The sequence below is a fragment of the Anticarsia gemmatalis genome, chromosome Z (genome assembly GCF_050436995.1).
Source record: "Anticarsia gemmatalis isolate Benzon Research Colony breed Stoneville strain chromosome Z, ilAntGemm2 primary, whole genome shotgun sequence".
In the NCBI taxonomy this organism is placed as follows: Eukaryota; Metazoa; Arthropoda; class Insecta; order Lepidoptera; family Erebidae; genus Anticarsia; species Anticarsia gemmatalis.
The window spans coordinates 39,055-55,418 of NC_134776.1; the positions used below are offsets into that span (position 1 = coordinate 39,055).

Below are 16,364 nucleotides of genomic sequence, written 5' to 3' on the forward strand. Positions count from 1 at the left end.
AAAGCTATTATACTGTTAAAGATTATTTGGACGATAATAAAGCTTGGGACTGTGCTGCTTCTACCAAGTCTGTTTCAAATAATGTACTAATGTTTTAATGTACAATGTTTTACTGTGTCCTACCAATAAGTTTCCTTTTGAAGATTATTACTATTTTTATTAGCTTAAATTTCAAATTAGATTTATTCAGCTTTTTTTGAGTGTACACAGTAAATCATCAATACTAAATTGTATCAGGCAAATTGACATTTTAAAAGAGCAAGCCGTGAGTCGTTTCTAATACAAATACGTGACTATTTCAAATACTTTGAATTACTTTGTAAAAAGTTTACGAAATAAAGGATATTTTGAATTTGAATTTGAATGTACAGAATCGAGCTACTGAATTAATGACATTGGTGTTGTTTTATTGTAACAAAAACTAATTTGGCGTAGGTATGTCGAATTCAATTTAACGAGCTCTTTTTTCACATAATGTTTTAAATATGATTCATTATTTTGTGAGTGGCCACGAAGGGCACGAAGGAGATTCATGGGATTTATTTGCATAAGTTCAAACTTATTTTGTACAAAACAATATATTATAGTTTAGGTTTCCTGGGCTTTTTCCGCACTTAGCCTCTTAAATGGGCCTTTGTGCGTGTATCTACCCTCTCACATTGTTGCGTTGATTCACCCTCACTCCAGCCATCCTAGTTCCTCCCAGAACTTCAGTAGCTTTTTCAAGTTGCTGCAGGCTTCCTGGAGCAACTTGACAATATTATAGTTTAATCAATTAGATTAATCTTTTTTCCAATTGTGTCAGAGTCGGCTTCCAGTCATCGTGTGAGTGCAGCTGAATACCATTGCTTTACATGAAGCGTTTGCTTATCGGATCTTCACAACCCCGTTGCCTGGGTTATAAATACGATACCAATTGGTTAGACTCAAGGTTTCGACTACTATCAAAGATCTTCGAAAATAATAGCCAGCGCCCACATTTGAACAAGTGTCCATTGTGTAGGAACAGTACAGAAGTATACAATTACAACGCGTCGTATTCTTTTGAGTTATTAATGCGTCCTTTTAAGTACTTTAAGATTAAGTTTATTTTTTATTTTTTACTTTTTAAAGAAAAAAAATAGTTCTTGTGTCGGGGGTCTTTTAAATTTTTATTTATTTGTTTATTTGTTATCTAATATTGCGCTGTTTGGCGCAGTGGTACCGTAGCGCCGCGGGTGGCGGGTTCGAATTCCACCCGGGACATATATTTGTGTGATGAGTATGATTTGTATTGTTTGTAGTTAATTTATCTACCTATACAAGTATGTATTTAGAAGTACCTATATTGGTATGTTTATCAGTTGTCTGGTTACCATAGTACAAGCTCTGCTTAGTTTGAAATCAGATGACCGTGTGTGAGTTCTCCAAAAATATAAAGGTCATGGCCCATTTAGTGTGAAAACTATACCTACGGCGTACAGAAATGAAATATGGCGGGTATCAAAGACAAATGATTGTACTTTTCAATGGTAACTGGCGCATTATTGTGGCTGATGGGGAACATAAAATAATAATAATAAAAAATTGTAATCTACTGTAATTGAAAACTTAACTTATAACTTGTGGTTTTAGGGAAGAGAAAATAAAATACATGTTTTTTTTTAATGTTTATTCAGCTTCATCAATATCTATTACATTGTCCAAGAAAGCAGCAGGTGTATCAATATTTTCTTGATGTCTGGCCCAGGATAAAAAGTATACTACGCTTGCAATATGGGCACAACTTCCTATAGTGCGGCGGCCGTGAATACATGAACAGTAGTATCCCTCGATACTCTCTCGACCATGTCGTGTTGGATTCACCAAAACATAAGTATAATATTGTTTACTCCTGACATGTCGAGACTGAATTCTCCCTCTAATTAATATTTTGTTGTCAACTAACATGCGGTGTCTGTACACTTCTAATGTGTACAGACCATTTGGTCGCATGTGCTCGTGGCAGTAAGATCTGGCTAATCTCAAGTAATTATTTCCCAATTTTTAGGGGTCTTCTGAACGATCTCTCCATGGAATATTTTTTTTATTTTTACATATAATGAAAAGTGGGTTATACCTGCATTATTTACCACCATTTTCGTTTATGTACAAAAACATTTTTGAACCGGGTCGGATTATGGGCCATGACCTTTATTATTAAAATATTCATTAACATTTAGATCATAAAATTTAACTACTTAGCTTGGCCAGTTTTAATTTAAAATCAAAATCAAATCACTTATTAATTTAGGTCAAATATTGACACTTATGATAGTCGTTACAATTATTGAATCTACCACTAGCTCGGAAAGGGGGTAGAGCCTTATGAGAAGAGCTAGCGAGAAACTCACGGCCACTCTTTTCAATCGTCAAAAGTCAATCAATCGTCAAAAGATCATACAGCAGCTGGGGAGCACCTACTAGCATGTGACAATAAGAATATTTGCGGCGAGTGAGCACATTGGTTGTGAACATTACAGGAGAAAATAAGTGACAGTTTTATGATTAACATCAAGTTGTACGCAACTTCACCTATTTGCATCATTAACATTACATCAGCCGTTTTATAAAATTATTTTTTTTTTAACCTGGTAAATACAGGCCAAGTCGAATCTAACCTACTTTAAAATGTCGCAGTTTAATTGGTAGTTGACTGGATCAACGAAAAATATTATTAAACTTGTACTCTTAAAAGGTTCATCTAAAATGCTCACGCGGTGCAATTTTTTCGTAAATAATGTATTGTAATATATTTATAAATGGAATTGTAATTGTAGCAGACTGAAATATTATATTAGGCACTATGTCACTATGTCGTTTCTCCTACACTAAAATGTGTTTTTGTCATTTCATAAAAAGTAGCTGATTAGACTTATCGGTAGGGTGCTTTGTTGTTATTGTGGTGCGTGTGTGCGCGCCGGCGAGGGGCGCGGGGCGCCGGGCGCGGGGCGCGGGGCGCCGGGCGCGGGGCGCGGGGCGCGGGGCGCGGGGCGCGGGACGCTGTGCACCGCCGCTGACCGGTGGGTGGCGGCGGCGGTGGACGTGGCGGCGAGTGTGCGCGGTGAGCGCCGCCCGCCGCCGGGGCTGCACCGTCTGCACACCGGTACACATCTACCTCTACCAGCCATCGAAACATATTTATTACTGCATGTTTCCTACACTCTTTCCTATATGCATAAAATTCTATTAATTTTTAAATGTTTTTTTTATTATTGCAACAAATAACACAGCAATCCCTTCAAAATTACGGACTTTTATACAAACTTACATCTCCTGCTTTAAATAGGTGAGAACCGTTTTTAGGCCTATACGACACCTACTTTTTTTTTGGACGAATTTGTCAAACGCTTGTCCTCTATTTGAGTACTGTGTTGTCGCTGTTGTCAGACAACTAGGGGTGGCTCAGAAACTCAACGCTTTTACCAAAACTGGTACAGTGAAGTTATGAGACTCAGACCCTACTAGTACCGAGTAGTAGTCACACACATGTGACACATGTAATATTGCAAGCAGCCTGCTCCGCTGCATGTCGCGTCTCAACAAGGAACTTGATATACTCCTTGCGTACATATTACACATAAACCTTCTATGTGATGCAACAATAAATTGCGGTGTTGCATGGAGTACAACGATTAGCAGGTTGGCGCGCGCGGCAGACGTGGCGCCGGGAGTGCGGGGCGCGTGCGGGCCGTGTGCGGAGGGTGTGCGGGGCGCGTGCGGGGGTGCGCGGCGGAGGGTCGTGGGGTGGCGGCGCGAGCCGGCGAGGACGCGCGGCGCGCGCCGCACTCTCCCTGACGCTGTCGCGCTCTACGCTCGTGCCGCGAGCGAGTCTATCGAACAGCAAGTGCAGTTATTACATTAGAAGCGGAGCCGAGGCGACCACCGACCATGGAGAATATGACGCCGGCTCAGGTGGAGGACCGCGTGGCGATGGTGCTTCGCGTGCTGCGCCACGGCACCAGGAGGCCGGTGGGCCAGTACCGGCACTTACGCCACAAGCTGAGACGCGAGTTCCACGATGAATCCGCCTTCTCAGAGCGGTTCGGGCTCGACGTGTGGGAGTTCGACGAACTCGTCGGCAAACTGTACAGGAGGATGCGGAAGCACACGCAGTTCAGGAACATGCTGGGACCCCGCGAGCGTCTCGCGATCTGTCTGAGGTGAGCATTCTCTGTGTGTGCATATATCTAGTGCGCGCGTGTGTGCGTGTGCACTCCACACAGCGCCGCTCCGTACGGATGTGGAGGGGCTCGCGGCACTGATTCTGTTTATTGATTAAATGCTCGCTAGTGCAATGTTATTGGTAGCTCTCCGCTGGCGACTCTGCGCGACTACCGAGTCTGATACCCTGCCTTAGCTATCGACATGATTATATTATGACGCTGAGTGACCATTCAGATGCTGGCTGAGTTATTTGTATTATTCAATTAATACACCTCGTTATCGACATTGACTTATTATTAATTACAAAATGTGCATTCAATATGAATGTTTGGATGTATGAACGTATTATATATGGAACTTGGTTTCTTTTAAAGTAGCGCCACACAAAAAGGCCACCGACCGAGTTGCAAGTAGTAATAGCAATAATAATAGTTTTGTAATGTTGACAACATGGGCGGGTGGCTGAAGCGGTGATATTTTTCGTTTTCAGATTTTTGTCGTCTGGAGAGTCGCTCTCAGAACTGAGTCTGCATTACAATGCTCCCTTCTCCACAATCGAGCAAATCGTACTGGAGGCGTGCAAGTCCATCATCAGCTACCTGCAGCCGCGCGTCATGCCCATTCCAACCAAAAAGATGTGGCAAAAGAACGCAAAGCAATTTCTTGAAAAGTATGATATGCCCAACTGTATCGGAGCCATCGAGGGCAAGAACCTGTTTATAAACGGACGCACCAAGTTCGTGTTCCTGGCGCTGGCGGACGCCAACGACCGCTTCGTGATGGTGGACGTGGGCAAGTACGCGCCCGTCAACCACCGCGGCAACGCCGTCGACAACTCGTGCATGGGCAAGTCCTTCGCCAAGAACGACTTCCACGTGCCGGAGCCCAAGCCGCTCGCCGAGGGCTCGGAGCCGCTGCCGCACGTCATCCTCGGCAGCTCGTTCTTCCCGACCAAGCCGTTCCTGATGAAGAAGTACAGCCGGCCCGAGTGCTCGGTCGACATCACCAACAAGCTGTTCAACGTGCGCATGTCGCGCGCCAAGATGACCGTGAACCGCGCGCTCATGCGCCTGCGCCACCGCTGGCGCGTGTTCCGCGGCCCCATCCTCGTGGCGCCGCACCTCGTGCAGCTGATCGTGCTCACGGCGTGCTGCCTCTACAACTTCTTCGACCTGCGGACCTACGTGCCGCCGCGGTTCCCCGAGTCGCAGATAGTGGCGACGCAGGACATCATAGACGAGTACACCGGACTCGTCCCCACCGACACCAACGACCTGCGCGACAAGTTCAAGAAGCACTTCGTCAGCCACCAGGGACAAGTGCCGTGGCAGTGGGCCGAGGTACTCACCTTGTAAGCGGCGCGTTCATATTTCACTTGGGGAGGTTTTTCTGGTGTGTACACTGTGCGTGCATGTGGGTGTGGCCACGCAAGTACACATCGCACGTCGTCTATCACGGTGTTTGATCGTGTATGATCGCATATGATCGTGTATGATCGTGTGCTGCCACTATAGCGCGTACGCGATTTCGTATCACTATTATAACTCAATCTTTCATTCAGATATAAATCAACAAGCTGTAATTTAATCATTTAAATGATTGTATACATCTTTACGTCCATCTATTCATAACAAATTAAAATATATTAAGAGGTAAGTGTACCTGATTTAGGCAGTATCTGTTATTGGACTATTCACATCGGGCAAGGGTCACTGGTTCATAACAATTAAAGGGATAGTTCTAGGTGAAGGCAAATGGATAGGGTCTAGTGAGAGCTAATTCGATTCAGTTTCGTTCTCCGTTTCTAAACTTGGAGTCAAATCATAATACGTTTAGTTATCTAAAACGGTTAACTTGTTGTTATTTTAACTTCGACTTTTTATGATCGCAAACATATAATTTTTAGCATTAATCCTCGGTACATGTACGTTCTTTTTTGTAGGACCATATTTAAGTTACCATTTGAAAATTAAAATGTGATCTAGTTTTCCTTCCGGATCTTATTCAGTGTATTAGTTCTAAGGAATGTCAAAATTTAAAATTTATTATTGATAAATCGACGGAGGCGCGACTATCGCGTCCAATGACTGACGTTGAGGTTCTAAGATAGAATAGCGAGTCGCAACGAGCTCGTAGCGTGCGCGTAGCACTTTCGTAGCGGGCTCGTAGCGCCGTAGGCGAGCTGTAACGGATTTTGTAAAAATCCTGCGGTGATAGGGTAAAGTTGAAAGTGATTTTGATATTTTTAGCAGAACAACATTTATTAATCGATCACAAAGCTTCGGGCACGCTCTAGAACAGTGACATAGATGGCTATATACATGTGAGTTCAGTGTTTTAGCACAATAATTTCACAAAATGTAAATTTATACATAATTATGTGTATACTTTGCGACTAAAAGTGAATCGATAGAATCGATCGTGACGTAATGCGCGTCGACACATGAACGCACCAACAGCCAGTAGTGGTAGTCGACGCGACACTGGACGCACCTCCCCACGTAGCTCGGTCGTGTGACGCGTCAGCGCACATGGGCCGCGCCCGCTCTCGTCTCTCTGTGTGATCCTCTGCTGCCTCAGCGCAGCGGGGCGCAGCAGAGCGCATCTCTGTACCGTAGTGTCGCTTGTACCGCTTGTATCGCGTGTATCGCGTGTATCGCTTGTAGCCACTGAACGTCTCTCGTACTATAGTACGTATAATAGTATTAGTTGAGTGTGTAGCGTACTCGTACCATGCGTGCGTTTATATTTACATTGTAATCATTATCCACTTTGTCTTACATGTACTACTTACATGTATGTATGTTTCGTACTAGCGAACAGAATATAATATTACTTAACATTACAGTCAAATGGGGTAGTTTGTATACTTTGATTTAGCATCAACAATACCACAGCAGCGGCAGCGGTAGGTACTGTGTCATCACGTGACACCGCTATACCTGTCGGCGAATATTCATTACTTTGATGTACAATTAGTTTATTTCCGTTTCATTTTGATGATGTAACCGTCAATGATAGGCATATGATAGGTAGTAGTAAGGCTTGTGAGAGTAGCGTGGAGTGTGTGGAGCGTGTGACGCGTGTGACGCGTGTGACGCGTGACTGGGATGTAAGTGTGCTCGTGCAGTGTACTGCGCGTGAGAGGGTGTGGGTCCGGTATTGACGTGCTTACCCCACTTGACTGATATGATACCCTATGTGTGTAATCAAACATAATAACGTGTAACCATAGTTATAATATAGCCATATAATTACTTAACCGATTGTAGTGCATTTATCTATTAATAATAACAGTAGTCCATAGTTGAGGGCCGCTACATCGACAGCACTCACTCACAGACACGAACCGTGCTGAGTGACGTCACGACGTAGTGCACTACGCTGTGCCTACGCGACGACAACACGGGCTCAGCTTGGATACCGTTTTCCTATATTATATTCCTAATCTAATAACAAAAAAAAAATAAAAAAATAGAAAACTGTAAAAAAAAATGTTGTGTATGTGTAAGCTTTGATCGTAATCAATGTGTCGTGTTCTGATTTACTTTGCGAATCAAAATTGTTCTCGAGTGAATGAAATGTTGGCGCTTGTTTTTGTACTGCGAGAGCTTCTCTGTGCCAAACGTTGCTTTTATCTAAACACATAAACGACCCACCGTTCGGACATTGCTATTAGTTTCTTAAGTTTTTAACATTTTCGACAAAATTGTATATCTCCCTCTCCTTCCGGATCTAACTCAGTGTAATAGAAACGTAAGAAATTTAATGAAATAAACGATCTCTTCGGCTCACCGTGTTTGTTATTTATTCATCATGACAAACCTCACGTTTATACATTGTATATAATATATAGTAGGGACTTTCAAACGTCGCCGCGTCGACAAGTTACCTCGAGACAGTCAGGAGTCCGGTGAAGATCCTGCAACAGAAGTAAATTCAATCATCCACTTGTGGTGCCACGCAGCGGTTGACTTGTTCGAGCACTACTCAGTGGCAGTGTAGTGGCTAGTTAGATAAGTGAGGGACATTCCTAACAGCACAGTATGTGCCACGGGCGTGGTGCTCTGTGTTCACTGACACTAGTCATAGCGGCGCGGCGCGGACTCGACGGCAAACTCAAGGGGAATAAACCGCCGGGAGAGAGTCGACACTCTTCGCGCTACACTCACCTGGCTGGCGCCGTAAAGAGCAGACAAGCAGATGCTCACTACGACACCTACTACTTACTACCACACTCTGTGTAAGTACTCACGTACTTGTTATACTCGCGTGTATTATACTCGAACTCGTACTAATGAACCTATTTCAAAATAAACAGCTGCCAGCTACACTCACACTCGCAATAATTACATTGACAGTTGTTTCATGATATCTGTCACGATAATACAAAAATAATATATATATTTTGAAAAATATTAATAGTCAAATAAATCGTGCATTTTGTTAGTGAAAATATTTACGGTTCGTTAGAAGAATGATGATTTTATTCGGCAAGGTTAATATCCATGTTATTGGTATAGTTTTGTCGACGGTCAGTAGGACGCGTTATCTAATGGCACAGGCGCAGGGAGTGCTCTGCACTGCTCGTTCGGTTTAGATAGTCGAAGTCCAGACAGTGTGGCGCGTGCAGTGCGCGTTCAGTGCGCGTGCAGTGCGAGGACAACAGCGCCCCGCTACGCTCTAGGTTATTGTCTTGTCCAGTCAATGTCGGCTTGTGAAGTATAAGCGTGCGGAGACGTGTCACTTTGATACAGGACGCGAGCGCTGAGCGTGACTCGCGGCTACTCCTCGCTCGAGACTCGTACGACAGTGGCCAATGAGCTGCTCGCTATCGTAGCTTATTTCACGTAATACACGTTGACAGAGTGGTTTCTAGTTTCGGCTCCGACAAAATGCTATCATCATGAATATTTTAATAGCAGCTCGGAGTTGGTAACGAGCCAGACATTTTTGGTTATACGGCATATTAAATGTGAATATGAATATTAATTGTTAAAATTCGGTGAGCTGTATGTAAGTATACACTTCCTGCCTTGCACTTCCTTGCTTTACTTAGTCTATGAAGCGATGTACGAGTACATTGTGTCGACGGTGTCACTGCACATGTGGTGGTCAGAGCTGCAGCGGTGAGTATACACACATTAAGCGAAATGCTCATCCAAGTATATTTGTTTCAGAAAATAAGTGGTTTATTGACCAAAAGAACCAACAATCAAGTACCTCTCAAAGGTGATTATATGCATAATCTGTGGCATCTGCTACACGTAGTCACTAGATATGGGCTCGCTCATACATATAGAGCGATAGTAACGGGTTTATATTTATATTGCTTTGTTGCGAAATTGCAATAGCAGCTGAAGTGTGAGGGATACGATGTCGTTACCCGTACAATGTTGTGTGTGTGTCAGGCGCGTGGCGGCGCGGCTCGTACGAGATCCAGCACCACCAGCACGACTGCGTGGTGGTGGGCGCGGGCGGCGCGGGGCTGCGCGCCGCCGTGGGCCTGGCCGAGAAGAACTTCTCGGTGGCGCTCGTGTCCAAGCTGTTCCCCACCAGGTCGCACACCATCGCCGCGCAGGGAGGCATGAACGCCGCGCTCGGTACCTATCCTCCGCCTGCTCACTGCTACCTATCCTTCCACTGATATTGTAAACTGACACTTCATTCCGGCTCTTATTCGTAGCCAAACACCTATAACGATTTTCGATGACAGGCATCGTAACAGAATATATGCCAGAATGTGTAGTAAATTAATTTACTTTTTGCTTCGGGAAATAATTATTTCACACGTTGCGTTTGAAACATTAAGGTAATAATAGTGTTGATTCTGTTAAGACTATTTAGCGAGATTCATCAAACGTGTAACCTGAATACAATAAATTCGTGTATCAGTTATAGTTAGTGTCAGAGTATCATTGAGTAGGAGCGTGACCAGCAGTGTGACCTTTGTTTCAGGAAACATGCACGAAGATTCATGGAAATTTCATTTTTATGATACCGTCAAGGGATCAGATTGGTTAGGAGACCAGGTTGGATACACACTATAGTTCGTACTTGTGTAGCATATTCATTATAATAAGTAATATAATTTTAATGGGGGAATATATAATTGATTGATTGATAATTGATTGAAAATTATTTTTAGAGTATATACTATGTAAAGTATAACTAAAGAATGTAAATAGCAATAGCATATGTAGCTGTTTCGATCGAATCTTGCACACCACATGTTCTGTAATTGTGTAGGACTCGATCCACTACATGACGCGCGAGGCGCCGGTCGTGGCCATCGAGCTTGAGAATATGGGCATGCCCTTCTCGAGGACCAAGGAGGGAAAGATTTACCAGCGCTCGTTCGGTGGAGGAACTGTCGACTACGGCAAGTCGATGGCCAAGAGGACGTGTGCTGTCGCCGACAGGTACGAACACAATACACAGCGAGCAGTGAGAGTGGGCTCAAGCGTAACACTAGCGAGATACATTTGTCGGCTTGTTGTCGGTAGAACGGGGCACGCGCTCCTCCACACGCTGTACGGGTACGCCACCAAGTTCAGCAATAAGGTGGACATGTTCTCGGAGTTCTTCGTGCTGGACCTGCTGGTGCAGGAGGGCGTCGTGGTGGGCGCGCTCGCTATGGAGATGGACACCGGCAACCTGCACAGGTAACCGACTAGATCCACGTGAGCTGTTCTCAGTTGGTTGGTAATGAGATGTAGTCTGCAGCCCCGAGGCAGCACAAATATAAAATAATTGTAGGTTTCAGGGCAAGAACACGGTGGTGGCTACAGGAGGGTATCCGCGCATGTTCTTCTCGTGCACGGCGGCGCACACGTGCACGGGCGACGGCACGGCGCTGGCGACGCGCGCCGGCATTCCCAACCAGGACATGGAGTTCGTGCAGTTCCACCCCACAGGTTCTCACCGTTACATGCCGTATGATCCTTGTAACCAATCATGCGCCGGCTTGGTCGAGACGTGAATAATGATGTATTTATGTCCAGGCATGTACGGTTCCGGCTGCCTGATGACGGAGGGCGCGCGAGGAGAGGGCGGCTTCCTGGTCAACAGTGAGGGCACGAGGTTCATGGAGAAATACGCACCCAAGGCCAAGGACTTGGCCAGTCGAGACGTCGTGTCCAGGTCCATCGCAACCGAAATAAGACAAGGTATACTCGTAATGCTTAACAAAAATGTATAATTTATTTTGTAATTAAATGTTTGAAGACTGTTACTAACAAAATACAGCGGGACTATAGATCCGTCTGAGTGACGTAATATTGTAACACAGGGCGCGGGATAGGTCCAAAGAAGGACCACGTGCACCTGCAGCTGCACCACCTGGGCGCGGACGTGATCCGCGAGCGACTGCCCGGCATCTCGGAGACCGCGTACCACTTCACCGGCGTGGACCTGTACAAGCACCCCGTGCCCGTGCTGCCGACCGTGCACTACACCATGGGCGGCATACCCATCAACTACAAGGGAGAGGTCACTGCCTATCTCACGAATTCACAGCGGCTGGCCGACGACGTAGCGAGTATATAAATAGTGCGTATTATTTGTGACGTCAGGTGGTGATGCACGAGAACGGCAGTGACTGCGTGGTGCCGGGGCTGCACGCGGCGGGCGAGGTGGTGAGCAACGCGCACGGCGCCAACCGCCTCGGCGCCAACTCCATCCTCGACATCGTGGTGTTCGGCAAGGCCATTGCGATCAACATCGCCAACATTTGCAAGCCTGGAGACAAACAACCGAAATTGAAGGACGTAAGTATATGAGACCTAAGAGCTGCCTACCATTATAATACCTACTAGTTGTGCTGTCTGGAAGAGCTGTGAAATTAAACGTCAATTTTCATCGAGTCAGGCGCGGTTGACGATATTGAGCTCAAAAGCTGGGTAGTATTTAGATTTCTCATGATATGAAATAAAGTGAAAGTAAGTGGGTATTAGATTGTAAACTGCGTGCGGTGTTTCAGAACCTGAGCGACGCAACGCTGGACAACCTGGAGCGCGTGCGGAACGCAAACGGGTGCGCGCCCACCTGCGAGCTGCGCGAGGCCATGCGCAACACCATGCAGCTCAAGTGCGGCGTCTTCCGCGAGGAGAAGCTCTTGACTGAAGGTCCACACGCTCCATTCATTTATTACTCAATGCATAATACGATAATAATATAATAATGCATAAAGCATTTCACAAAACGACTAGCTCACAAAGACATTTCGAAAAAAATATGACATGAAATGTATCGACTCTGTTAAAGTGTGAGTGTGTGTGTGATACAGCCGACAACGAGATATTGAAGTGGTACAAGGCGTTCGACGACATCAAGACGACGGACCGGCGCATGAACTGGAACTCGGACGTGATCGAGACGCTGGAGCTGCAGAACATGCTGCAGTGCGCCGTGCAGGTGGTGGCGTGCGCCAAGAACCGCACCGAGAGCCGCGGCGCGCACTTCCGCGACGACCACCCCACGCGCCAGGACGAGCTCGACTACAGCAAGAGCACCGAGGGACAGGTACCTTTTTTTTTTTTTTTTTTTTTCGTCAGGAAAATGCATTACTGCATGTCCCGCTCCAGGGAGGTAGCGGGGGTCTGTCGGGCTCTCCCGCCGGCTAGGCGTTCCGGCTTTTAAATTTGGGCATACCGACTAAAAACCTGACGGTGTTCCTTCAACTGTCACCATAAAGTGGCCAGGACGCGGTACCTCCGATTGGATACTCCGCGTCCTAAGGGACAGGTACCTGCTCATTTCACTCTTAGGCCGTGTTCATGTGGAACGTCCGTTTGACAGGATCCTTTTTGACGGATCGGTCGCTACCGAACACTTTATATTTCCACTGGGTCCTTGTGTGTAAAATGCTAATAGAGTTACATATATTTTTTTTTGTTATTCGTATATGTTGGTTTCACTAGGCATTCGATATGCACTACATATTCGATGGTATATGCTTTCAGACAAAGAAGCCGATCGAGCAGCACTGGAGGAAGCACTCGCTGTCGGCGGTGGACCTGTGCACGGGCAAGGTGACCATCACGTACCGGCCGGTGATCGACACCACGCTGGACGACGAGGTGGCGTGGGTGCCGCCCGTGCCGCGCGTCTACTGACCGCACACTCTGACCGACTAACTCAAATATACATTATTTATTATTCATACATCACTTTTTTAATTATCCCTCGTAATATTGTCTCATCCCGATGATTATGAAATAGGTTCCATTCAACAGTGATTTCCTTACTGTTTTCATATATTCTTTTCTTTATTTAATGAGGCAATTCTCATCTCATGAAATCCTAAGAATTATAAATTTATAAATAAGATTTCTACCCAGCCAGGTATACCCAGCATAGATAGAAAATCTTTGGATGCAGGTTTATAATTTATTTTCAGAAATAAAATAATGTTTTCTTTCAGTGAATTAAGTTATCTTCAATATTTGAACGAGTTTCCCTCCATGGCCCACCATTTTTAAATCTAACGGTAACTACTTATATATGCACATCAGCATCTCAGAGCAGTTTTAGTTTTTGTGGCATTTGATTATCAGAATTTAATGTTACCTAGACCATTTTAAGATCTGTAATGAGTTCGTTGACTTTGAGGAGGTGTAAAGACCCATCTAGCTACTTTACACTTTTGTACATGGTTTTGTTATGCTCATATATATTATGAGGATCAGATGTATAAAGTAGAGTATGAAACACATGTTCATTATCTGGTCGAGAGTGACGCGAGTGTTGTGCAAGCGAGCACGGTGCAAGCGAATTATTTTATAATGTTTACTGCGGGCTTCTTGGGCATCTTCTGTAGCATTGCGAAATTACTTAATAAGTTCTCCGCATGAATTAAAATGTGAATAATAGATGCCATGTAGTACCAACAATATTACATCCGCTCCTCAGCTCACACAGTCTTGCAGTTTCCAAAGCTTAAATACCAAACTTGTTATCATCTATCATTGTACCACATATCAAAGCTTGCACAATTATTTATAATGGTTTAGTCAAATCAATGCAGCAATGTCGAGTCGTGTGATATCAGCACAGGACGTAATGTACAACAATCTCGTAGCTGTATTAGCGATCGTCTGTTTCCCGTGACACTACTGCGTCGCACTACCAGTAGAGCCGTGGGGAATTTTTCTTTCCGATAAACTTATTTTCCTATGGCACTACTAGCCACGAGTAGTGTCATAGTAAATTTATCTTCCCTTGGCACTACTGATTATATCTAACCTATTCCATAAATAAACATAAATCCTAGTTATATGATATTTTCCTTCTTTTATTTAGCAAATCGTAAACTAGCAATGACATAAATTATTAAATGTCATCGCAAACACACAATACATACATGCGACACACACATATTATTATAAAATGGAATCCGGTGAAAATACTGATACTGAACTGTATCTTAGACGATACAAAGGTGGTATGATATAATACTTGTTAACTGTGACTATCAATACCACAAATTAAAGCAGTGTAAAAATTGCTCCTTCATTTGGCGGTGTTATATTGGCCTATACAGGTTGTGGCGTAAATAACGGATAATCCTTTACCAGCGGATGGCCGACCACCAGACTGATCTAAATATTAAAATATATCTCTGGCATAATATATCTCTGGCATAAGTATCATAGTTTTTGAAATTTTGGCCATTTTGTGTGTGTTTTTAAGAAAACGATTTACGCTCGTTCTTTTTGATGCTGTGATCAAATTAAGGCTTTTTTTAATCCGTTTTTTGCAAATAACTCCTGAATAGATGTGCTATTGAATCTAGAATCTTGTTTTGTTATTACTACTTGTTTTTTATTTAAATTATGCATTCAAAGTTAGATTTTATAATTTTTCAAAACTTTTCTGCAACTTTGAGGACTTGTGGTGAAAAAAAATGAATGGTGACTTTACTGCCCACGCCATAAATAATTTCTAAATGTTATTAAAATTCTAAATCGGTATAACATGCAGTATTAATACCGATTATGGCAAAATATTAATCAACTTAAATTATTAACTCTTTTGCCGGTCGACTAATTTTATTTTTGCACGCTAAGCGCGTTCTAGATTCAATAGCACATCTTTTCAGGATTTAACTGCAAAAACGGATTTTAAAAAGCCTTAATTTGTGATCGCAGCATCAAAAAGAACGAGCGTAAATCGCTTTCTTAAACACACATAATGGCCGAAATTTTAAAAACTATGATACTTGTCCAGAGATAAATTTTAATATTTAGATCAGTCGGGTGGTCGCCCATCCGCTGGTAAAGGATTATCCATTATTTACGCCACACCCTGTATACAACGTGTCCCAAAACTCAACGTCAAAACGAAAACCTGAGCTAGGCCGAGTTGTGTTGGCTCTCAAAATATAATTTAAAAAAATCTATCTCGTGTAGTTTAAAAATGACAACCATTTTTGTAAAATTGCCACCCTCTGATGAGTTTAGTCTACTGTGGCAACAAATGACTTCTTTTCTAGTTCTTTTTTTATGTGGAGTATTCTTAAGTAATGCTCCCTCAAAATTCAATTCATTATTTGAACACAACTTCATTGGAATATCAGAAAATATCCCTTTTATGGCGAATTATGCCGTGAAAATAATTTCATCACTCAACTTTGACAGTCTGTCCTGAAAAATCGGCATGTATCTTCAAAAGTTGGCGCATTTAATGAGCTTTCGAAATTGGTATAACACTTACTAAATTATTTCATAGACGATGACAAAATAAAAAAAATCTTAAGATAGTCGATATTTAACGTATTATTAGTACGTCATAAAACTTTCTCAAAATTATTCTAATGTCATCTAGGCGTTCTGTGAGGTGTAATTAAAGAGAAGTAATGTTTAATTATTGACGATTAAGAAAAGGTTCATTTAAATAATCATTAGATTTTTAATAATAATTGATCTTTATTTAAACAATCCCAAATACAATAAATGTCACTAACACCATGAATGTAGCGTCACTATCCGTCCCACTCTTAAATTTCTTCGTCGCTTTATGCGACTGCCGCCCAAGAGGTCTGGGGTTCGAATCCTGGGTCGAGCCAAAAAGTAATTTTAGAGATTTTCTGTTAAATAAAATCTCAGAGATTTTCCGCAGGTCGGAAGTTGAGGTAAGGGACCTCCGTACCTCGGAGAGCACGTAAAGCCGTCGGTCCT

At 43.5% G+C, this 16,364-nt stretch overlaps 1 protein-coding gene across 4 annotated transcripts; it reads left to right on the forward strand.

The window, feature by feature from the left end:
* Positions 1 to 8,555: 8,555 nt before the first annotated feature.
* Positions 8,556 to 13,343, forward strand: LOC142986210 (succinate dehydrogenase [ubiquinone] flavoprotein subunit 2, mitochondrial-like). Of its 4 annotated transcripts, none has more exons than XM_076134556.1 (13): positions 8,556 to 8,683; positions 9,366 to 9,417; positions 9,597 to 9,788; positions 10,144 to 10,217; positions 10,435 to 10,607; positions 10,692 to 10,850; positions 10,945 to 11,102; positions 11,190 to 11,354; positions 11,477 to 11,676; positions 11,760 to 11,954; positions 12,167 to 12,311; positions 12,473 to 12,708; positions 13,149 to 13,343. In XM_076134556.1, exons 1-13 carry the CDS (start codon positions 8,663 to 8,665, stop codon positions 13,299 to 13,301), a joined length of 1,923 nt encoding a protein of 640 aa, XP_075990671.1. In that variant the 5' UTR covers positions 8,556 to 8,662; the 3' UTR covers positions 13,302 to 13,343. The 4 variants fall into 4 exon arrangements, with proteins under 4 accessions (XP_075990671.1, XP_075990672.1, XP_075990670.1 ...); XM_076134557.1 differs by lacking the exon at positions 8,556 to 8,683 and adding an exon at positions 8,813 to 8,872; XM_076134555.1 differs by lacking the exon at positions 8,556 to 8,683 and having other exon boundaries at positions 8,901 to 9,417.
* The last annotated feature ends 3,021 nt before the right edge of the window (positions 13,344 to 16,364 follow it).